Genomic DNA, 24,507 nt, shown 5'->3' on the forward strand with positions numbered 1-24,507 from the left:
GTTCTTTTTCTAACTTCGATCAGTGTTTCACTATGGGAATCGCCTCTTACATTTGTACATGTCTGTTTTACAAAAGAAACATGTTTGTTTCATGATGTAGTGTCTGTCTTTTCGTGTCTATACTTTCCATCTATTACCACCATAAGATGAAAGCACCTTCCTACATATTCTACTATTTAGACCAGACAATATCAAACGTCAAATTGGCCAATGATACGTTGTCCCAGATATCATTTAGTCAATTGTCTCCCTTTGGGAAATACAAACAGTGACAAACAAGAAAAGTGCACTCATTAGAGTGCAGATCCTCACCAGGTGTGTCTGCAACGACCTGCACTGCTGTAATCGGATACTCTCTCATTTGATTATATGCAGCTGTCCACACCGGCATCTTTATTGACTCATGAGTTTATTTTGTTAATTTATCATATGAAAAAGTTAAGAAAACTATATTTTAAAAAGTGGGAATTACAGCCACCATGAGAGATTCTTGAGATATGAGAAATGAGCATTTGGCTTTACTTTGCTCCACTCTCTCATGTCATTTCTAGTTCGAAAAGCAGAGATTCCGACGGGCAAAACGTCAAACTCAAGGCTTAAAATTGGCAGTCCACAAACCAGTGGGTGCCCACTTCTTCTATACAATCTATGAATTAGCCTTGGAGAGACAGACAGATGCACACATGCATTTAGTCACACACGGACACACTCACTCATGCACACACGACTGATCTCATTATCTCCTGGCAGAGATAATTTAATGATCAGTGGAGAAATATAAAGTATGCAGATGCTTCCACACAGGATACAAGTGCCCCATGAAAAACATGAAAATTATGAGAATGAAGGTGAATTATATTGATATATATGAACCATCTTCCATTTAGAAAACCTATGAATAATCAAATGGCCTGAGACAGATCTTTTTCAAACATGTGCAATTGTCAGTGTTTATTCTACAGAGTGCTAAAAAGAGAAAAGGTATGAAGTTTGATTTTGAAGTGTGAAGACATGCAAATCACACCAATTTGACGAAATGGCCCTTGAGGTTAAAATTTCTCAACTACTATTGGATAAAATTTGGTTCAGACAATTATGTCCCTTTTATGATTAATGGATCCCTTAACGTTAACTCTTGGGTCTTCATCAGATCATATTTTGTATTTGCCCAATACTTTAGTTTAAGACCAAATACCTGCAAAACAAATGATATTACCATCAGCCTGAGCTTTACTTTGTGTTCAATGCTAATTGGCAAATGATAGCATGCTACCATGCTAAACTACATTAGTGAAAATAGTCAACAGTATATATGGTAAACATCAGTTTGTCATTGTCAGATCTTCCCTAAACACACACTGTTAATTAATCAGAAAATTAGTGACACAAATATTGTTACGGAAAAACAGTCCTTTAAATGCTACCGTTGTAAAGCTTGTCAGTTTGAGCTACTTTACATGTTTAACTGTTGTTGGTCAAAATGTTGTTAGTTCAACTTTATGATCATTTTGGAGGCTGTAGTTTGTCATATTGCTGGGTCGTCTCAATCGCATGCCAATGTCATGTCAATGTCATGTCACTGAAACTGAATTTGTTAAGCATTTAACAAGGCTTTTGCATTGCATCGCATCATGCAGGTGTTTCTATAGTTCAGGACACTCAATGTATAAGAACAACAGATTATTAGTGCACATGTAAATAAAACACACAGGGGAATAAATAAAGATTCACACATGTACACAAACATGGCTTCATATCATGTTGCAAGGCTCCAAATAATCCCCACCCTGCACACCCAATAAACCATCTATATGTGACAGCTTAGCATGAAGACAGCAGTGTGCACAAAGGCATATTTGAACCCAGTCACCTCGTGCTGGAGTTTCATATGTTCTACCCGCTGGAGAAGCTGATATTTTGGGTGCAGAATATGAGCTGAGTCAGACACCATTCTATATGTAAGTCCTAGAACAGACATAGATGGAGTAGAGGATCAGGTGTTGCTTTACTAATGCCACATACACAGTGTCTTTTCAGTCAGTGAAAAGCTATGGTACGTGTGAGAAGAACTCAACTTGTTAGGTTAACTACAGGCTTGGTTTTTATAATCCTTTTAAAATATTTAAGATGAGGTCATTTTCATTGCATGGTTTTGCATTGTTTCAGACTGGTGCACTGATAGATTGCCTTATATCAGATATATCTGCATATCTAATGAAAGATCATCAGTTTATGTCATGACACTCATAATTATACAATCAGGTATGAAAATAACGAAAGATAGTGCGCTTAACATTAAGGAACTAACCATAATCTCTGTTAATTTACTAATCTTTGAATGAGGCGAAAATCAACAATTAATAACTGTGCACAAGCAGTGTAAAGCATCACTGATAGCATTACCACTGCCTCATTTACATCTGTATGCAAAGCAGGAATCTAATAGACAAAATTACTTTAACAACTGAAACTACTTTCCGGCCTTAACAGTCAGAGCGGCGCAGTCGGCCTCTCTGAAATCCCTTTGGTCTGCCTCTTGGTTCCTCTACAGTTCTCCTGGTCCTTTGCAGATTTAAAATGAGACGTCAAGCTGGTGAAATATCACCATAAAGAAGCAGAGGCGGGTTTTCAGGGTTTAACTAGGTAGACCTGAAGAACTAGAGGATTTCTCCACGATGACAAACATCTTCTCAACTCAAAAATAGCACTCTGGAGGAGCAACAGGTGGTGGGTTGAGCTCTGGCTATGCTCATGTGATAATACATAACAAGTACAGTGTGTGTGCGTGTGCATGTGCATGTGTGGGAGAACAGTTGCAGATAAAGGCCACATTTCATGCACATCACAGAACGTTGCAACTCTCACGTCAGACTTTACTCAAACACAGACAGATACACAGTAAAAGATAAATCATAACAGACCAACAACTGTTACTGTAGTGAGAACTCTAACAAATAACTGCTTGAATCTGCGCCAAAAGGATGTTACTGTCACAAAATGTGCCCTGTATCTGGTAACCCAGATCAAATAACCAGTCAAATCAGTTTCTGTGCAGCAGGGAGGCTCAGCCAGTGCTGGCATGACATCACAGATGCCTCGTCAATGCAGTGGTGATTAGTTTCCACTACCGTCTACTACCAAGGGCTCACAAGCCAAAAATGTGTACCATCAAATCATTTTGTGACGAAGCAGATGGCAGCCACATAACTCTTGATCTTCTTGCAACTATGACTGTGAACAGACAGAATAACGAGGATGACAATGTGACACATAACTGAGTCCCTTTATTAAAATATTCAGCGTGTTTTAGAAATATTATTTGAAGTGTGTGTGGCCTGCTTTCTCTGTTGCACCAGATTGTGAAACACTTTTCCACCCTCTGTAGACTCAATTATAGGAATACCATAATACAATCTTTAGAACATGGCTTTAACACGTAACTGGATAAAGTAATCTGTTCCTGCTCCTTTTAAACTCTTGTCCTTCCCACTTCCTGTGCAATGTGCACAGTTTTCCTATCTAAGAATACCTGCTGTGTGATAATTTGATTAAACATGAATAAATATAGAAATATGCAAAACAGAAAACAACCAACTTTTGACACCTCTTTGAGAGAGGCCTTCACAGCAGGACCCACCATGTCAGAGGATATTGTGCTTTTTGCATATTTCTAAATACATTTTCAATTTAATTCGCACATGCCAACTCACACATAACAAACCTGGAGCCCCTTGCACCCTTTGACTTCTTGAACCCTGGGGCATGCAGTTAACTACTGGAGCAGATACATTGGTACACACCAGATAAGCAGTTTCTATTTATATATAATGTCTGATTCTGTGACATCCTGTTATCATAACATATGTTTTCAGTTAATCTGTAATACTGTAATGTATTATACAACAAGAGACACTGATGCAAACTGGCAGTGTGTCAACTTTCTCCTGCACAAAATATGAAGCTATATTCAGTTTTATTGAGTTGTTTAGCTGTGTGTCTGTGTGTCTTTCTCTGCGCTGTGTTCGTGTGTGTGTGTGTGTGTGTGTGTGTGTGTGTGTGTGTGCGTGTGTGTGTGTGTGTGTGCGTGTGTGTGTGTGTGTGTGTGTGAGTGTGTGTGTGTGTTTCGAGAGGACAATGCTGCGGTTCATCGGCACACGCGCGTCAACGGAATCCCGAAGTGCGTCATCCAGCGTCTATTCTCTCGAACGCGCGCTGTGATTGGACGGAGGCTGGAAATCTCCCCGCCCACCGCCAGCCTTGTGTGGAAACCTCGCACGCGTCATGGGTAGAATAGCGGATAGTATAAATGTGTTGCGGGGACTTGCTCCTCAGCTGGGAAACACTGAAGATGACTGACGGCTGTTTGTGGAGTACAGACAGTTCAAAACACTTGTAGACGGTCCTAACAGGTAGGAAACATGTTTATTTGTTGTATTAATACATTATACATGAATGCAGAAACTACTAATTTCTTTTAGATATTACAAGTAACACATGGGCATTACAATTAGTATAAATCGAAGAGAAAGTAGCCGCCCCTTCCCTATTATTTTCAGCAGAAAGTATTTACAGCTCTTGCAGGTCTCAGTGTTACACCCATTTGTCACAGTACGACTCTACTTTGTACAAATATATTGGATTAGCTTTTGCCAATATTTAGCACATTCCTGCACAAAATATATTATTTAAAAACTTATACTGTGCATATTTGTATAGTATAATATTTTGTGAATGTTTCTTAACTTTTGCAGTGCTTTTTATTTTCTCACACTATGTTTATTGTTATGGACCAAAAAACCATGGCAAATTCATGATATATGAAAGATTCAACTTTATTGTCATTGCACACAGTACAGCAGGAATGCAGTACAGCATCTAAACAGAAGCGCGAAAGCAGTAAAGTGCAGAGTGATATTTAGAATTCAAACAGTGAGGTATAGACTAACTACGGTATAAACAGTAAGGGTAGAAATGAAAGTGTTAAGATATACAGTATGAACAGTGTGAAATGAATATGCAAATTATATTGTCCCAAGATGGGCTTGAGTTATAGAAATTTGGAAACCAAACTGTTTTCCATTCATGTATCTTACATGTGCCTCGTTGGTTGGTTGTGAGCCCCATTCTGAAAGTCAACCCCCACTTTATGTACCTTGTAGTCATGAGCCGCTGACTATATTTACTATTTGATACAATGATTTACGATAGTTGCTTTTTTAGAGCAGAACACCCTCTTGGTTTTCTCCTGTGCAACTCCACCAGGACCCTCACGCACTGGGGCCCCCCCAAGTCTCTGATTCACTGTGTGAACATTGGATTATAGTAACCTATTTAACCTTAAAGTAAAATTACAATTTTAAAATTAAACTAAAATGGATAGAGTCTCTGTCTGTCTGTATGCATGCATGCATGTTTGTCCTTTGATTTTCTCGACAACTGTTCGTCCAATTGACTTCACTCTTCGTGGGTTTATTGCTGTGGACCCAAAGAGGTGCAGACTTGGTTGTGAGCTGTTGAGATCTACGAGATATATTTATTAGAAGTGGGATATGAACACACTATTGGGGGACCCCTATTAACTGTTAGATGCATAAATAATGCACATACTCTAGCATTGCAAGTGGATGCAAGTCATGGCAGGTGTAGGGGCGCAGTGTCGAGTGTGAAGTTGTTTAGCTGAGCGGTTCTGAAATCAGTTTGGTTCTAACAGTTTTTATTTCGTCTTTTTCAGTCTTGCAGCCATGACTTGCATACACCCCCAGCATGGATCTCAGCTCTATGAGAACAGCCTTGGCAGCTCGGAGCTTCAGAGCACAGACTTTATCTCCAGGCTGACTGTGAATATGAGCAGCCCACGGGACCGCCTCTCTGCTCCCTCCCTGCCAAGCATCAGCTCCCTGGTGGACACTCACAGGGGCGACTTTGATGCATATTCATGTCAGTTTACTGCAACCCCTGCCCACGTCACCCCGTCGTCTGGCCAGGAGACCCCCTTCAAGCTGGATGACCTCCAGGTTTACGGCTGCTACCCTGGAGCGCTCACGCTGAGTTACCCGGATGAAGCTGTGTCCCCTTGTGGGTCCGATTATTTTGGCAGCCCTGCTTCGACTTTGTCTCCTTCAACCCCCCGGTTCCAGAGTCAGCATGCGTCCAACTGGGATTCAGCCTTCGGGCCATACTCACCCAGTCCAGGATACTGGGCGGCAGAGGACTCCTCAGTGCCACAGGAGCCCACTTTCTTTCCTTTTGGTTCTGTGGAGGACATGTCTCATTTGGGTCAACCACACTTGCAAGAGCAGGATCCTTTCACTTTGACCCACCCTCAACCGTCAGCACTGAATTTCCCTGCCTTGGCGATGGAGCAAGCACGCATTCTCGATGGCACTGATGGGAGCTTATCACCCAAATTGCAAAGTTCCAGTGGAAATGAGGGCTGCTGTGCTGTGTGCGGCGACAACGCCTCCTGTCAGCACTATGGGGTTCGCACCTGTGAGGGATGCAAAGGCTTTTTCAAGGTAATAAGACTTTTCGATGCATACAGTCACCCTAATTCAATGCAAAGAAGATTACATGTATTCTGTCAGTCTTAAAGGCAGGTTACGAGTAATTCTTCTTTTTATTTCACAGCGTACAGTACAAAAAAATTCCAAGTATGTTTGCCTCGCCAATAAAGACTGTCCTGTAGACAAGAGGAGGAGGAATCGATGTCAGTTCTGCCGTTTCCAAAAGTGTCTCGTTGTGGGCATGGTGAGGGAAGGTGAGTTCATTAGAAACCCAGATGAATGGCCTAGAATTAGAATGGTGAAGATGAATGTTTTAACGTACTGTTGTTTATTTGTTTACCATATTTATATGTAAACTTTCATATTTTCTATTATTCTTATTTTTAAATATACCTCACACTATTGCACTGTGTTTATTGTTATTAACCATTCACCTAGCCACATTCCTTGTTTGTGTAACTACTTGGCAATAAAAAGTTCTGATTTAGATTCTGAACTCACATTTTTTTAGTTGTGAGAACGGACAGCCTGAAAGGACGAAGAGGTCGTCTGCCTTCAAAGCCTAAAGTTGTCCAGGATGTGACAACCACTGTGTCTCCAGTGAGCATGATTGCTTCACTTGTGAGGGCCCATATCGACTCAAACCCTGGCATTGGGAAACTGGATTATTCCAAGGTAAAAAAAAGAAACAAACACAATCCCGCTTTTTTAATGCTTTGGACATATTGTATTACCGACTTACGCATCTCTTTGAACTTCTCTGTTCTGTGCAATTTCAGTTTGGTGAAACCGAAGTCAGTCCGAACCAGAAAGTTGACGTAAGTGACGTCAAACAGTTTTACGACTTACTCACGTCCTCCATGGAGACCATAAGGAAGTGGGCGAAGAGCATCCCAGGTTTTTCTGAGTTCTGCTCAGAAGACCAGGAACTGCTGCTGGAATCTGCGTTTGTCGAACTCTTCATCTTGCGTCTTGCTTATCGGTGAGTGCGCCCCCCTATAAAAAAGTCAGCATGTTTATTACACAGCTTGCGTGTACTTTTCCTGATGTCTTGGATAAAATCAATAAACTGTGTTGCTTTTTCTTTTTAAAGTTCCAATCCTGAAATGAATACACTCATCTTCTGCAATGGGGCAGTGCTTCACAAAACGCAGTGCGTCCAAGGCTTTGGTGACTGGATTGACTCCATCTTGGAGTTTTCTAGAAGTCTCCATCGCATGAAGCTAGACATTTCTTCCTGCTCCTGTCTCACAGCCCTGGTCATCATTGCTGGTAAGAGCACAATTGTACACATCCGTCTTAAGAAGTGCAGATATCAGGCTTTAACACACTCTTTTTTTCTCAGATTATTATTATTATTGATTGTTATTTTTATTCAACAAGAACTACAGTTTGCACAAGGTTTCATTGGTGGACAATACAAGGCTGTTGCACAACACAGGATTGACACGACAGCTGTATATGACAGAATGTAACACGACCTCATGTACTCTATAGGGCAGAGAAGAAGTAATATATCACAGCACACTAAACATAACCACAATGCAAGTGTACATGTAAAGCCAAGGGATTGTTCCAATGCAGCAGCATTAACACTTCTGACAACACCACTTGGTGTCCGCTTTAGCGGTGTAATATTCCACTTATTAGAAGGTAATGTTTTATATAAAGATTTTCCAAAATCAACCTGGAGTTGCAGTCTTTTTATAGCTGATTAAAATCAAATGAGCAAAATGGAACATATTAGATTAAAACGTGATACATTCTATTGATCAGATTTGTTACTCTTGCGTTTTAAAGTATTTAAGAACAATGACGCATAATGACGGCTGTCTCTGACTCAAACCTGTGTCTTATTTTCTTCCGCAGACCGACATGGTCTCAAGGAGCCAAAACGTGTGGAGGACTTGCAGAACCAGCTCGTCACTTGCCTTAAAGATCACATCTCTGGCTGCGGCTCTGACTCGTTGCGGCCAAATTATTTGTCCAGACTTCTCGGGAAGCTGCCTGAGCTCAGGACTCTGTGCACTGAAGGCTACCAGCGTATATTTTACCTTAAATTAGAAGATCTTGTTCCCCCGCCACAGATTGTGGACAAAATCTTCATGGATACGCTTCCGTTTTGAGTGTGTGATGGAAGAGCTGTGATACATATAATCTGGAGTTCATGTGAGAGCCAAAGAGAACAGACTGAGGATGCTGATGAAAAAGAATCCTAAAGGATTATGCAGCTCTAGAGGAAAAGGCCTACATCTGAGTTATAAAGTGAGTTGTAAAACATGCAGAAGCAACATGTACGTGAAATTGCTCTTCTTAGTATTTTTCCCAGGAACTTGTGTACTCTTCAGACAGACTGGCTCATGGACCAAAAGGTGACTGTTTACATACAAGAAGGTGCCCAAAAAGTTACAAATGTAATGCAAATCATATTATGCACCATTTCAAAGATATAATAAGTTCAATCCTCTTGCTTTTTTAATAACAATATTTTGACTGCAAATTGCACATCAAATATCCTACAAAGCATTATTATATCTTCATCTTAACAATTACAATTTTGTATTATATTTAAATTCAGATTAAATACTTCAGGTACTCCACAAAGTTTACATTTTTTTTCACAGAACCACTCAAATACACGTCTCAGCCTCTGGTGAGTTCACACATCAATATCAAAAGCATGAGTCCCTGCCAGCTCCAGTTTGCTGTATATCTAATGCCACCATATGATACAGTAGGTTAAGCCTACAGAAAAATTCAGTGGTATCATTCATGTATCATGAATTGACATTGTGCAGCTAATATATTGTTTATCGTCTTATACACTGGACTTGTATGTAGATTATTTTGAATCTGTTTTAAACCTGCTGGTATTGTTGCCACGTAAACTGTGTTCTGCAGTTTGGGGGAAATGTAATTTGTTTGGGGTTATTTTTACATTCTCAGAAGTTATATTTTACTGCAACCAAAAATGAAATAAAATGTAAGACTGCATATTCCAACTGCTTCTGTCATCTTTACTATCCGTCCTTACTTGCACTTGTAAACGACATAAACATTGAAAAAAAATATTTCTTACTTAATATTAAATAAGTTAGTCTCTTGTTTAATCTTACATTGTGTGCATCCATTGTGTGTTGGTGTGCCAGCAGCTTGTAAGCCTGACTGAAGTACACATTCTTTAGTTGGCAACAGACCAGTTGCTGAAAAAATTTACCCTCAGTCACCTCCCTCCTAGTTATGGGCTGGTCTCTATTTAGAATCTGGTTGAATTCCCAGGCCGGTCTCAAGTGACTCAGACTACTTCATCATTGTATGGTGTGTGTGTGTGTGTGTGTGTGTGTGTGTGTGTGTGTGTGTGTGTGTGTGTGTGTGTGTGTGTGTGTGTGTGTGTGTGTGTGTGAGTGATACACCACGAATGTACATCTTGTAAATGTTGATACAAGATTATTTAAAAGACAATAAGATATAGATCATTAAAGTGCACCTGTTAATAACGACCGTGAGGCTAAGATAGCTGACATTGTGAATCTGTGGACTGAGATGCACTGAGCTTACACAATGCCCTCTATAAGCAAGGTTTCCCCACAGCGTGACACCACCACACATGTGAGGGAACGCATTAACTACAGAGGGCTTAATAAAGTCTTTCAAGGTTGAACCTATATGACGTACTGTTACACCTGCTTTAACTTGTCGCCTCCACAGTCAAGTGCTCTGTTCCCCACAGGTGTAAAGGGGCGTGACCTAGGAAATAAATGGAAGAGAATTGTGGAAACCAGTTTGTATTGAGGACCACAAAGATTGAGCAGCAAAAAAAGCCAGATATTTTTTTCCCAACCCAACATCCAGTGAGTTTGATTCCTTTTTAGAGATTTCTTTTATTGCATTGCTTTTTCCTGGTTTAGATTTTAACATTTTGAAGGGAGGACATTCAACCTTTTTTTGTTGGATTACATTACATACGTTTAAGGAAGTTTTTGAGTATAACTAATTGTGGACAATCCAGTTCCTCCAGTTAGGTTCATTGTGCTCTAATACGGGCATTGTTATTTTATTAATAAATCACTTCTGAGCTAACAATGAAGTTTCCTCTTCATGCTTTCCTTTGTTAGGGTCACAGGGGATTTAAAGTAAACTCAAATTGTTTTCAGTTCGTCTCTTAACCAGGTCTTCCTACCACTGCTGCCCTTAAATGGTACTTGTAGCTAGGCTTAAGATGATTGTTTTAACAGCCCTGTCATTATCAACATAATGAGAAGAGGTTGCAATGATGCAGAGATATCTACTGAAATGACCATGTTAACCAGCTTGCCCCGACCCATCCAGTCTTGTAATTCCATTTATAGATTGAGAGGTAATAGTGTGTCACTTTAGCATCCAGTCTGCCCTCACAAAGGGAAAGAGGAGATGAATGTCGTCAAAACATACACAAACTGCAACATATACTACAAGCCAATGCCAAACGTCAAGATAATAAGATAGCAATGTTCTTTTGAATGACTCTAAGTTTCAGCAGTTTCGTTGAATTTTGTGCATTTCTGCCCTGCTGTAAGTAGTTTTGTTTCGTTTTTATAACTGATGACTGTACATTTAGATTGTATGGACCCAGTAGTAGAGATGAATGTTGACCACTATTCCATGGGTCAGACATTACAGACTGCTCAGAGGAATTGGTCGGGTGGTGACGCAAAAGGATGAACTTGGGGTCTTTAGATAAAGTCATCAAGTTAGCTACTTAAATATCCGACTGGGTTACTCAGATAGGGCGGCAAACCTGAAAACTATTTGAATAGCTGAAAAATACTCAAATGTGGGCAGTAATTCAGATGACTGGAGAAATACTACAGCTCAATAAGAAAGTACACTTCTTACAAAGGGTCACTTACACCTTGATGCATTTGTAGATTAGTTAAAAGGCATTAATAAGAACACATTTTGGGTTATGGTGTATATTTAACTTCAGTTGTGATGTATATTTAACTTCAGTTGTGGTGTATATTTTGAATTGCAGTTGCCCCGTTCAGCTGTAGTCACATTGTAACGCCCACTGTGGTGTAGGCCTAATATACAAGTTGGAGGACTTGATAACTTACAAATGTCGGACTTATGCAACAAGAGCAGTTAAAGCCAGCATCACTCTAGTTACAGAACATACTTCACATGGGTGATGGGACACTGATAACGATAAGGTGAATAGGGCAGCTCTCTCATGATCTACTCATCATGCCTCAGTGGAAACTGGGGAAAGTGAGAGCAACTTGAATGCAGTTTGTGTGAGTGGAGTATGAAATGGCAGTGATAATAGAGGATCACATGCTTCAGACAGAGTTACAAGATTATAGGCCAGTTCCGTGACCAAACTGTTCACTCCACAATGTGCAGGACTCGTATGTCGTGGAGAATATGACAATGTCACGTTAATAAAAGAAGACTGGCAGAAAGCCTTATTTTAAAATTGTTTGTTTGTTGATTGTTAGTCTGGTATTATCATATTATATTTGTTTTTACAAGACTCAACCATGCCAACGTACTAGGCTGTAAAGCGGTGCTTTGCGCTAAATGCTAACATGCTAATATGCTTGCAGTGACAATGCTAACATGCCGATGTTTAGCAGTATAATGTTTACTGTTTAACATCTTAGTTTTGCATATTAACATCATAACATGTATTAGCTTATTACACTCATTAGCACGATGCACAAAAAGCAGCTGAGGCTTATGGAAATGTCATCAGTATCAGTAAGTTATATCAAGTATTGTACTGACTGGACAGTCTTGGACTGGACATTCCATTTGGAACAGGCTGTACTGAGGCTATATAGTTTCATTTTATGGTGCTGGTTGGCAAACATTTGTATATGGACTGACATTAAACTTCTAGACCAGTGGTCACCAACCCTTTTAAGCCCAAGATCCCTAACCTCTGCCTCGGTGACAGGCAAGATCTACCTATTGAGTCGTTGAGAGAAAAAAACTGTCCAGACTGCAGTGGCGGGCCGTGCATTTTATACCTAGGCTTGCTGTCTGATATCGTATACATAAATACGCACATGATGGGATGCTGTTTAGAAAAAAAGACAATTTTAAATTACAAAATTAAATAATAAAATAGCTATAACTTTGTGATTATGTTTAGGCCAGCAGAGAAGGCTTAGCAGCCCCTGACTTTGGTCCAGCTTTCAATTTGATGGAACCAAGAACACACTAAATTACTTAATTTCAATGCAACATAAAAAGGAAATGATTTGTTAACCGCACACAATATGAACAAGAAAACACATTTCCAATGAGCAGGCTATGAACTACCAATATTAACTGTTGTATTTATCAACTGTTTGAATTGAAGCATAATTTTAGCAAAATGTTAGAAATGATCTATTTGAAAGATACACAATCATTTCAGCTTTTACTTTGTAAAATATCTGAATTGGTAAAGTTAAGATATTTTATTTGGATGTGGTCAGAAATGTCCTGAACACATAAATATCAGTCAGATATATTCCATTAACCCTCAAATCAAATAATAAATACACTTCAGGCACAATTGAGTTGTGTTTTCTCTTTAACTCACTACTTGAAGGTCACATGTTTTACTTAATGTGAATATAATTAATTTAATCTCATTTCCATATATGCAATATATACGATTTGTCGATACCTTATTTTGAAAACCGGATGTTGGTCACGTGGATCTATCCGCTAACCGCTAACTTCGCAAAAACCCTCGCTCGCTTCCGATCTGGGTCGTTTGAGTGTTTACCGTGAATGTCAGTATAGAGGTGTAATACAATTGTATTGTCTGCTGATTAAAATACAAAGATCCGAGTGTCTGCTGAGTTGACCGCAGTTCGCTTTCCGCTTTGAGTCTGTCGATTGTGCGCAGGTCTCGTCAGTTGCATGCCTTTATAAGGAGCTGGCGGGGCGTTTCTGTATGCAAATCCAGGTGCATGCGAAATCCTCGTTCGGGGAGCACAGCTGTGAACGCCTGAAAACCCATTTTCCGGCGTTCCGGAGATCTTTTCTGACGTTGGTCTTTAGAAGTCCATAAGAAAACATTTCAGAAGACACTTCAGAAAATGTTCGAGAATGAGGCCCAATGTGTTTCTGAATTTATTTTTATTTTTTTTTTGGAGAGCGACCGGGAAAGTCTCTGAGATCGACCGGTAGATCGCGATCTACGGGTTGGCGGCCACTGTTCTAGACAATATTTTATCAATGATGATTTATTACTGATTTTGTTGGAACAAACTGATATTTGAGGAAAAGGGCTTGGTCTAAGATTTTGGGTAGAATGTTTATATTGGACAAATACCAACCTTTTCATCATAGATTAGACTGACATTGTATGTTTATATGCATAATATGGACATTGAAAAGTAAGTACAATTCTGATATAGGCTACTTCCTATTTTCCATTGCATGCTACTTTACTACATTTCAAGGGCAAATATTGTAGATTTTACTTTTCAGATTAAGAATGTTTATACAAAACAAAAGATAGTATAACTTGTTACTTTTTGAACAAACAAAATGGTATACAAAGCAGTAAAAATGTGCTCCCCATGTCCATTCGAGTAATGTAATAATATAAAACTGACAAAAAAACGTTCTTTCAAAACGTTATGTGTACATTGAGTTCCTAATACTTCAGTACTTTGACTTACTTTGAATACAGAATTATATGTTGTGGCTGTATACGAGTGTCTTCTATTTCAATGTATTCCTTTAAAATCATATTTGTTTTTTTGTTTGTTTCTTTAATATGTTGTTTTGAAGACCCTTTGTTGTAAAATCGAAAAGCATCTTCCACAACAGATTCTCAAGAGAAAAGATCAGCGATAAACACCCACTGCATTTAGAAATCGGACATCTAAAAAAGGTACAGTATGTATACATCTGGCTTAATGCAGATTTTTTTTAACTTGGTACAGATCGAATTGCTTTTATGTAATGTAACATCAGTTCCTTCTTGCCAGTATGGCACACAGTGAGGTCTGGGTTCTCCTGAGCACCAACTAACATTACTGACTTTGGTTCAGTTGGGAATACAAAACAGTTCAGAACTAACACAAGCTTCCACATGTCTCTCAGACAGGTAGTAACAAAAATACAGTAAGTTCAAGAGTAGGCAGTGCTTCCTCGGTAGATAGAGGGGGCTGTCCGCATGTACTCCGCTCTGAGGAGCCATACTCATCCTTACAGATAGTGACAGGGCAGCACAGAACACTTCTAATAATAGCCACAACTAAAATAGACAGTCATCACATGAAATCAATAATGTCCCTTAGATATGACAGAGTTCTCTGGCTGGCCAGCCTGGATTATCCTGACACTTGACACACTGGGGTCACTCAGCTCTCCAACATGTTCTCAAGATCAACTTTAATGCCAACTGCCCACTAGTGGAATGTAACCAAGCACACATATTGTATTTAAGTACAAATGGTACTTGAACTTTACTTGTCTTTCATGGCACTTTCTACTCCTGCCCCACCACATTTCAGAGGGAAATAGTTATTTGTCTTTCACTACATTAATCAGAAAGTGTTAGTTACTTTACAAATGAAGACTTTTTTTTTTGCATAGAAAACAAAGTTTATAAAATGTGTTTTGCTATAAATTACAGTAAATGTGAAGTTGAAATAATTAGTTATTTGGCAACTACTTTACTTAAAAAATATTTGATGGTTCCAATTTAACAAATCATTTGAAATATTTTGAAGTTTGGTCTGTTCATTCGACAAAAACAAAGCATTGTGAAGGTGTCACTTTAGGCCAAACCAAATAAATAAAATAAGCAGATTACATAAAGAACAAAATCATTAGTTAAATAACCCAACCTCAAATCAACTGAAAAGGTAAAACACCCTTTTAAAATGCAAGTACATTTTCCTGATACTGGCAGGACTTTACTTAGAGAAAGTCTTTATAGTGTAGTATTAGTACTTTTAAGTAAAGGATCTGAATACTCCAGTGAGGCACATGCCGAATGTTGTACTTCATGCATAAAAGTGTCTTAAAATAGTTTGATAACCAGAAGAGGTACTTTAATCATGGCAATAAACCAAAAGGAATGAAGTTTCAAAAGGGAAGTAGTTAGATAGTGATGTCAGTGCTTGGCGAGTATTGCCATCCAGTGGTCATGTGACAGTGTTACCATGTTTACAAGGCTGCTCTCATGCTCAAAGACTACTTTAATTTTGCGTTCGAACACCAAATCAATTTGATATTTTTTAAACATTGCGATTGATTTAAGCAAACATTTTTATAATCAACCACACAAAATGATTTGAAATGATCTTTAATAAAAAGCACACAATATTCAACCAGTGACATTTGTTACTGTAACAGCAGGGAAGGCAAGCCGGAAAAAAATGCACTACGAATTAGAGTGCCGCAAATTAAAAAGAAACTGCGTGTAGCATTAAGGGAGATCTATTGGCTGAAGGTTTCAGTTTGTTGCAATCTGTAACCTCACCAGTAGTTGCCCCAAGTCCTACACACTGCACCTTTAAAAACATATTAGAAAAACTTGCTAAGAACAAACTTTCCAAAAAATGTGCAAAATCACATGAACTAGGCCTAGCATTAAGCTTTTAATTGTATACCTGGTACATACATTATGGTTTAATTTCCAGACCATGGGAGGGTATTGGGAGTTCGAAAACTTGGACCAAGGTTGTTGGTGGGCCTCTCCTCCTGTCTGCAAAGAAATGAGACAAAACAGTTAAGTACAACGAAAATATGCACAAACAAGTGCTAAAAAAATAAAGGGAGCAGACCACCTACTTTTGAATGAATGAAATGAATATATACTTTATTAATCCCCAAAGGGAAATTTAGTGTCGCGTAGCAGCCATTTACACAGAAAAAAAGATAAGATATCAAAACAGGGATGAAAGATATATGCAATAATACTAATAGAATAAAGATAAAAACAACAATAAAATAGCTGTATGAGAGAAAGAATAACAGTATTAATTTAGGAATTAAAATAAACAGTAGAAGTGCAAGAGTGCGCGTATGTATGTGCATATTAAGGTATAAATAAAAATAAAATAAAAATACAAACAACAACAAACAATAGGAGAGTGCAAAAATGCAATAAATGTATATAATATGATATGTTAAGTGGGATTACTTTTGATTAAGGACCGTGTTTACACCCCACACAAATGGAGTGGCAGCATCATCAGCCTCTGCAAGACAAAACTGTTAACTTAACAAATAAATGCAATGTGTACAAAGTCAGGTTCAGAACTTCAGCATATGCAAGGGAGAAAAATAATACTGTGGATTGAATATTTCAAGCAAGCACCGATTGTTCCTTTAAAAATCATTTAAATACTCTTTCTTGCCGATAGTTAAATAAGGAGATAAATACCCCTCATGTCTGTACGCTTAATATGAAGCAGACAACGGTTAGCTTAGCATAAACACTATTGGAAATAAATAGCCTGACTCTGAAGACAAACTAATCAACTCACTAATTAACACATCATGTTTGTTCACTCATTCAGAAACCAAGTACAAAAACAATAAATTGTGATCAATAATATACCCGTGTCCCAATCCTCAGACATGTCCTGGTTTACCCAAGTACTGACGGGGACCTGCCATTTACAATGCCCATTTGTGCTTCCCTCTGCAAACAGAATAATAGTGCACTCAGGAACACTGCAAGCACATGTTGACTCTGCATGGTAAACATTTTTACAATATAGTTGTTGTATTACCATCTTCAGTGTCCACGGATATCCTGTCCTCACAGGTTTCAGTGTGGTGCATCAGCTCATGTTTTTGGACCAGGTGGCGTGCATTAAAAGGGCAGGTTTTTAGCTCACTGGCCAATTTCAGATGATTCTACATCCATGAGAGAAAAGGAGATTTACAGTTCAATTATGCATGACAAAACATGCTTGCACTTTGTTAATCTACAATATTTTCCATACTTGCTGGTGTTCGCAGTAAACAATCACTCAACTCACCTTTCTGCACTTTATAAGATGGTAAGGGAAGCGGCAGGTCCGGATGAGGTGGTTCTTGTCAAAAGGGCACTGCAGAATTTTTTCCGGGTCCCAGTTTACTCTTTCTTAAGTTAGAGAACAAATTAATAAACGTTACCCTTTAATATTTCCAAAAAAAGATGACAACTTAAGATGTTGAAAATATATAATGCTGCATTTAGACCAAGCGCGGAATTAATTGTTCGCAAAATACAAAGTCAATGTCAGTCTTGAATATTACCAGTTTCCTCGATCAACTCTGCTCTCTCGGCAGCTGCAGTGTTGCATGGAGAGCTAGTGGTTCCAAATTTGATAGTGGTCGACATCTCTAGCTGGGATTTACTGAAGCTGTGCTAACTGGAAAAGTCAGATACAAAATGCAAAAAAAAACCCAATGTAGACAAAAGAACAACAGCATGTGGCAGCATTCAAAAAGCTGCAGAACCATGACAACGAATCATATTAATTAACCTGCAGGTTACTGTCCAATTTTCCAGGTGTGCCAAATTATTTCCCTCCTGAAAGTGTTTGCAGGTGTAGGCTCATTTTCAATATTATACCAAAGGTCTTGAGCACATGTAGTTGTAGTACAACTGGAATGCAAAACAGGAATAGTAAGACATGACCGTAGTGTAAACTTGGAGGGCAGATATGGTCTATACTTTTTTTTAATGTGGTTTTAAAGTTCATTCATGATAAACTAATCTACTAATAGTTACACCGTTTCGTGCATACTAGTCACTAACTTTTAGTAAAAGTGTAGACGCCACTGGCTTTGATTTAATTTTTGCACCAGATTCAACTTTACTTTAGCACCAGATTATTTATTGGTTACTGACGATTGGTTTTACTCTAAAAACCGATCCACTGCGTTATAGGGCTGCGCCTTTTCCAATCAGGCGCTTTTTAAAAATAGTTTAAAATGCAGATACATTTTAATACCTTTTTTTCCAACGAGTGTTTTCTTAAAAAAACAGTCGTAAAAAAACTGCACTGTAAACAGTAAATCGTCAAATATTGCCTTTAAAAAGCGCATGCGGAGAAAAAGTTTGCTAGTAACGTTCGCCAAGTTTTCTAGCAAGTTTGCTAGCAAACTTGGCAAGACGCTAATTCCGATGAGAAAAAGAGCCGTTACTTTTCTGAAACGGAATATTTTTGTTCTTAACAGCTGGTTTTAATACAATCTATTGACAAATGTAATTTCCACGCATTCCAATATTATAAAGACCTTTGTTTCGCGTCTGCGTCCCTCCAGCTAGCGATCGATCACGCTACCAGTTCACGGCGGGTTTGATAATTTTGTCTCCCCTCCCCGAACGTGTTTTAGAGAACGTCGTGAGGTCACGTGATTTCCGGTTCGACAAACGCCTGTCCTGCTTAAAAATCTGTCAAATAACTTAAGTGAAATCCAAAGATGTGAAATAAATGAGCAAGTACCGTTTCTGTACAGTAGTGGAAGAAGTATTGAAATAATTTACTCAGGTAAAAGTAGCAATATAACAATATGTAAGTAAAAGTAGAGCGGTATTAGCAAGAAAATTTATTTAAAGCACCAAAATACTATACATTTACATTTTTAAAAAGTACGAATAATCCCTATCAGTTGTAAAGTGTTATTGTTCTTGATGATTTAATATGTAAGGGCTATTTTTTTTAAATTTATTTTGATCAGCATCAACTATTTTAAAAATCTAATTGTCTGAGAGACTGGTCGCAAACCAACTGTTTTACTAAACTCTTCGACCATTGCTTACAATACATTTGGATGGATTTTTTTGTGTATTTAACACTAATATGGTCAAGTAGAGTACTTGAGTAATGTTATTTTCCACCACTGGTCTTAAGTTACCATACTACTACCATATACTATAATACTACAATAGTAAATCCACAGATATATTCATATATATTAGTAAATCGAGTCCATACAGTAGACATTACGGTAACTAAACTGCTTTTGGCGTCGCCGTATTTGAGCGTCATTACGGTAACGTACGCGGATGTTCCGCTGTGTCTCAAACATGGCGCTGTTCAGCTACAGCCTGTGTAGCCATTTGTCTTTGACCCGACTATGTGGTCTCAGGACAAACACGATAACTAATGGCCTTTACTCTCCGTACGTGTCATGTCGGTCCAGGTATGTTAAAAACGCTTTATACTTAATTTGTCTACGACTTGCCACTTTGTCTTACTCGCATATGACTTGCTCCCTTGCTAACTTAAGCTAGCTGCACGACATGCTCACACGTTTGTGTTTCATAAGAAATATTTAAACAGATATATTATGTAAAATTAGTTGTCGACTTTATATTTTAATCATAATGCTTTGCTGTGTCATTAGAACACGTCCAGCATACAACTACCTGTGATTTTGTTTGTCTTTAACACCTGAGAATGGAGGTGGTTTTGTTATGCCATGTGTCAAACAGATGGATATTTAAAAAAATGCTTATGACTAAAGTTAAATGACATTCCGACTTTTGACATTTCTGTTTTTTTATGGATAACTCAAGCTCGTCTATTTCGATGATTAATCTTTCGTATGGCTAGATATCATATTTATTGGAGCAAGTGGAGAAATAGTGAGTCCCCCTTTATTTGGGTTTGACCATAGGGTTATACATGATTTCAAATATATATGTTTATCATCACAATGTACTCTAGTAAAATAGAAAGGTTTTGTGGCGAAATATGTGTATATGTTCCCCCTATTTTAATATTGTATTGAATGTATCACTTTTATTGAGATAAAAAGTGAATATTGTGTCATATTATATTGCCTGCAAGAGCTTGTATATCTGTTATTGTGTGTTCAATGAAAACAAAACAACATGAAGATTTCTGGCATTTAATTGCTTATGATTTAATTTATCATGTACACCTCTTCTACTCAACAGGTTGTCCCTGTGCAGACACTACTCGTCATCCAAAGTGAGACGAGGTATTGGTCGATATGTCGTCTCCAAGTTCCAGAGTGTCAATGCCAAATATGAAGTTTTCCTCAAAAAGCGCTTTCCCCGCTTTTATCAGCTCTATCACACTTTTATGGAAGGTAGGATCAACCGTTGACTCACCTCTAGTATCTTGAATACTATATTTCTAATGTTATATACTGTAGATACCTTTTGCAAATCTTATTTTATCTTAGTTAAACTGCACACCAAATATTTTGCTACTTGTGCAGTTACAGGTTTTTAACAGTAAGCAAAGTTCCAAAGTAAAAAAAAAATGAATGGAACATTAATTGATTTAAGATTGTTGAATAGTTTTCAGTTCGGAAACAGGAACACAATGTCAAATTCACTTTGTGAAACACTCTTTCTTATATTTATATTTTTACATTTTTGTCACTTTAATCCACTTTTTTGTTTGCATCTTATGTGGAGTCTGAATGTTGCATCATTAATTCATTATTCCAGGATTCAAGGTACTGCTCCAAGATGCCAAAGATGTGCAGAGGATCAAAGGAAGGATGTTTTCTGATGGAGTGCAGATCAAGGATTTGCCTTACAGGGAGATGGAGAAGCTCAGACAGGTGGGTCTCCTCCACCACCATTAATCATATCCAAATATTGTCACATGTATACAACTTTTGTGATACAGGGATTATGATTTGATGGATTATTGATCATGTTTGTACACTTTACTAAACAATTTTAAGTGTCAAGTTAATGATACAAAAACTGCAGCATCATCTATTGTGTGGATTGCAGTTGGATTTTACAGAAGATCCCCTTGAGTTTTAAAGTAAAATTTCATATGAAGACTGTTACTTTGGAAGATGCCATCTGACAGTATACAAGAAGATTTTACAAATGGTTTTAGACATACATTATTGAAATGACAAAGGAAAGTAATCAGATTAATTCTGAAGTTCCGCAGCAGATTTCACAGTAATAGAATTATGTTCACAATGTTATATCCTCACTTGTGAGCAGTATTTCAATTGTAATATTTTGCCTTTATTGTTTAATTTCAGCTATATAATGTTTGTTATCTCACAGAAGCTTTACTGAATTTACATTTGTTTCACAGTTTCGCAGAGACATAATGAAGGCCATTCCGCTGGTGGTGATATCAATCCCTCCCTTTGCCAACTACCTGGTTTTTGTCTTGATGTGAGTTAATTTGAAATGACCATCTTTTCATTTCAATTGGCACTCTTTTGATTCATACTCAGCAAAGCAATTTGAAATGATTTGAAAATGGTGTTCATTTATGTCCCTCAATGGTTAGTGTTGGAATTTCCTTCTTATTGTGTCCCAGTTGATATATATTTTACCTGTCCCTCCTCTCTCTGCTCCCATCCTCTCCTGTACACTGCCAGGTACTTTTTCCCCCGCCAGCTCCTGGTCCCTTACTTCTGGACTCAGAAGCAGCAAGTAGAGTTTCGGGAATTGTACCATTCCTACAGGGTCCGGCACTACTGGCCAGTGCTCAAAGGGCTCGAGAACACAAGTCAGCAGGTCAAAGACGGCCAGCTACAGAGTGGCCTGAAGCACCTATGTGCTAAAGTAAGTGAACGCATCAGAGTGTATTGGTTACAGGATTACTGTAGTAATATGTGACAGTGTGCAGAAAAGATCATATCTTCTCCTTTCACACAATTAAAGCGCTGCAAGGATTCCGTGTTTTTGTAGGCCCACCCCAAAGGTCTATCATCTACATGTATTTAAAGTATCAAAGGTTAAAGAGCTCGTTCTGCACAAAGATGATATAGTATTGTATATTACGTTATTAAATTTTATTTTTTTGCATTTTATTGTTGTAGCTGTTAGTTGGAACTAGTTTCAAGTTCTTTTTATACAGTATATTAAATAATTTGGCCGAATTTGGCCTCAAATTGTTATTTAGATGACACTGTCTGTTAAGTAAGATCGTGATATGAAACTAGATATCGTCTTGGATTTGAATAATCTAATGTGGTATAGGTGTTGAATTGTTACCGTTATTGTCCTGGTTTTAAAAGTTACATTGCAGTATATTGATGGAACTAAATTTACCCGATTCTTCTAGCTGTTCTATTGTTTGCCTTTACCCACTAAGTCGTTATATTTACATTACTAAAGATTATTTATAAAAAATCTCATTGTGCAAAAATCAAATCTGAGGTATTTGGTCCAAAAATGTCAAGATTTTTTAATTTTTCCCTTTCCTGGTTAGGCGACATAGTTAACATCTCTGTTCTGACACTTGATCAAAATGCAGTTAACTCTCCGGATTTTAAGTTATATTTCATATAAATTACACAGTATATAACATTACAGACTAAATGGCCACTGTCTGTCATTGTAGATTAATACTAAATCTGAAACACACATCATTCTTCATGGTTGCATATACAAGTAAAACAAGGTTGAACCTGTATCCAGTATTCCATGAAAGTGGGATGAACTGACTTCTCTGTGCATTTTCAGGTGCAAGGAGGAGCCAATCCCAAAGTGTCTGAAATCCTTGCAGTCCGGAACCTGTTTTCTGGACCGCCTCTGGGTATACACAGGATGAGTTTGGATCAGATGGTCAGTTGCACCCTTTCACTCTTCACTAACGTCACACAACGTTTGCACAAACAAACACTCTTCCAGTTGACATGAAATGCTCAAGGCTCGGTGAACCTGCACATCAAATATCTCTCCCGTCTGTCTTCACGGCCCATCAGAAAAACGTCAGCCCCCTGCTCTTCCTGACTCCACGCCTCCCGGGGTTCCTGATGGGCCGGCGGCTGAACAGCCACGCCATGGAGCTGCTCCTACTGGATCGGGCCCTCAGCAGGCTGGGCCCCAACCAGTTGAATGACTCCGAACTCAGACATGTCAGTCACTCCACACAACTTGAAACATATTATATTGATCTACATGTTAAACGTTGCATATTCCATATTGAGTGGTGTTATAAATACACAATATTTGTCTCTTTTTCAGGCTTGTTATGTTCGGGGTCTCCATTCTAATAGTCTTGGCATTAATCAATGCCGTGAGTGGTTATCCCAATGGCTTCAGGTGTCCGCCTCACTGAAAGGTATTTTCATTTGGATGTGCAGTATCTTTGTAATTTGGTGACTTTAGCCTAATCCTGTTGACATGTCCGTATCTAATATTTAAAGAAAAATAGGAATTATGCTTATTGGCTTTCTTGCCGAGAGTTAGATGAGAAGGTCTCTATGGACTCTCTGGATATGTCTGTACTTTAAATATGGAGAGCCTGATTAGCTGACCTTAACATAAAGAAATAGGAAAGCAAATGTAACAAATTCAGTCAACAGCACCTCCAAAACTCACTAATTTACATGGTGTATCTTATTTGTTTAATCTGTACAAAAAACAAGGTGGATAAATCTGTTTTTTTAAGTAATGTAGTTCCAGCCTCACGTTACCCAAGATGGCTTGACATAAAACTCAAATTTCTCCTCCTTTTTGAAAAACCTTTTGGCCAATTAATGGAGCAATAAAAAAAAGGGAACAGTAAGGAAAAATACTTTTTTTCATAGTTAGAAGAAATGTTTTAATTTCAAGCTAGTTTTGAAGTTTGCAGTATTTAACCTGGTTTAACAATTCATTATTTTTGGTGCAACCCGATCCGGATCTTTATATTGCTAGTAGTTGTTTTCTGCTATGTTAATGCTCTTATTATAAATGTTTCACCTTTTTAAAAGAGTGTCACAGATTTGGCAAAGCACTGCTATTAAATTGTCAGACTCCCAATGGACAGCTATGAAAGGTTTTAAATCAATGCAGCAGGACCAGAGATATCATTTTTATTCCATGCATTGTTTTTCCTTGTCAATACCTGACTACTGCATTACCCACAAAGCATTTGTAGTCTGCAGACCTGTCCAATGCTGACTCAATTGCCATCACTTGGGGCAATTTATCAGACTTCATGCAGTACCGTCTGGAGCCACAAAAGGCTTTATGCAACCGTTTCCACTGACATAGTAGTACCCCATAAGATCTGTGACCAGACTTTTATGTGGAGTTCTCATGTAATTCATAGAT

The 24,507-nt window shown here is 38.2% G+C and overlaps 3 protein-coding genes across 3 annotated transcripts in view; 2 read left to right on the forward strand and 1 right to left on the reverse strand.

Annotated features, from left to right (window-relative positions):
• Positions 1-4,341: 4,341 nt before the first annotated feature.
• nr4a1 (nuclear receptor subfamily 4, group A, member 1) lies at positions 4,342-9,497 on the forward strand. The gene is made up of 7 exons (XM_079226821.1): positions 4,342-4,409; positions 5,732-6,515; positions 6,628-6,757; positions 7,015-7,178; positions 7,283-7,485; positions 7,597-7,775; positions 8,373-9,497. The coding sequence occupies exons 2-7, from the start codon at positions 5,742-5,744 to the stop codon at positions 8,627-8,629; spliced, it is 1,707 nt and encodes a 568-aa protein (XP_079082947.1). The 5' UTR covers positions 4,342-4,409; positions 5,732-5,741; the 3' UTR covers positions 8,630-9,497.
• Positions 9,498-15,948: 6,451 nt separating this feature from the next.
• On the reverse strand, positions 15,949-17,838 carry gtsf1 (gametocyte specific factor 1; the record flags this gene model as incomplete). The annotated part of the gene is made up of 6 exons (XM_079226540.1): positions 15,949-16,209; positions 16,648-16,705; positions 17,068-17,151; positions 17,243-17,369; positions 17,495-17,598; positions 17,754-17,838. 6 exons carry the CDS (start codon positions 17,836-17,838, stop codon positions 16,134-16,136), a joined length of 534 nt encoding a protein of 177 aa, XP_079082666.1. The 3' UTR covers positions 15,949-16,133.
• A 1,695-nt stretch (positions 17,839-19,533) lies between these two features.
• letmd1 (LETM1 domain containing 1) overlaps positions 19,534-24,507 on the forward strand; it is a gene marked incomplete at its 5' end in the record, with an annotated part of 6,194 nt that continues 1,220 nt past the window's right edge. The window contains 8 exons of the mRNA XM_079226404.1: positions 19,534-19,649; positions 20,410-20,564; positions 20,932-21,047; positions 21,548-21,630; positions 21,840-22,026; positions 22,930-23,031; positions 23,172-23,324; positions 23,434-23,530. Of these exons, the coding sequence (XP_079082530.1) occupies positions 19,534-19,649; positions 20,410-20,564; positions 20,932-21,047; positions 21,548-21,630; positions 21,840-22,026; positions 22,930-23,031; positions 23,172-23,324; positions 23,434-23,530 (1,009 nt within the window). The remainder of the gene's footprint in view (positions 19,650-20,409; positions 20,565-20,931; positions 21,048-21,547; positions 21,631-21,839; positions 22,027-22,929; positions 23,032-23,171; positions 23,325-23,433; positions 23,531-24,507) is intronic.

The sequence above is a fragment of the Taurulus bubalis genome, assembly GCF_910589615.1.
Source record: "Taurulus bubalis genome assembly, chromosome: 11".
In the NCBI taxonomy this organism is placed as follows: Eukaryota; Metazoa; Chordata; class Actinopteri; order Perciformes; family Cottidae; genus Taurulus; species Taurulus bubalis.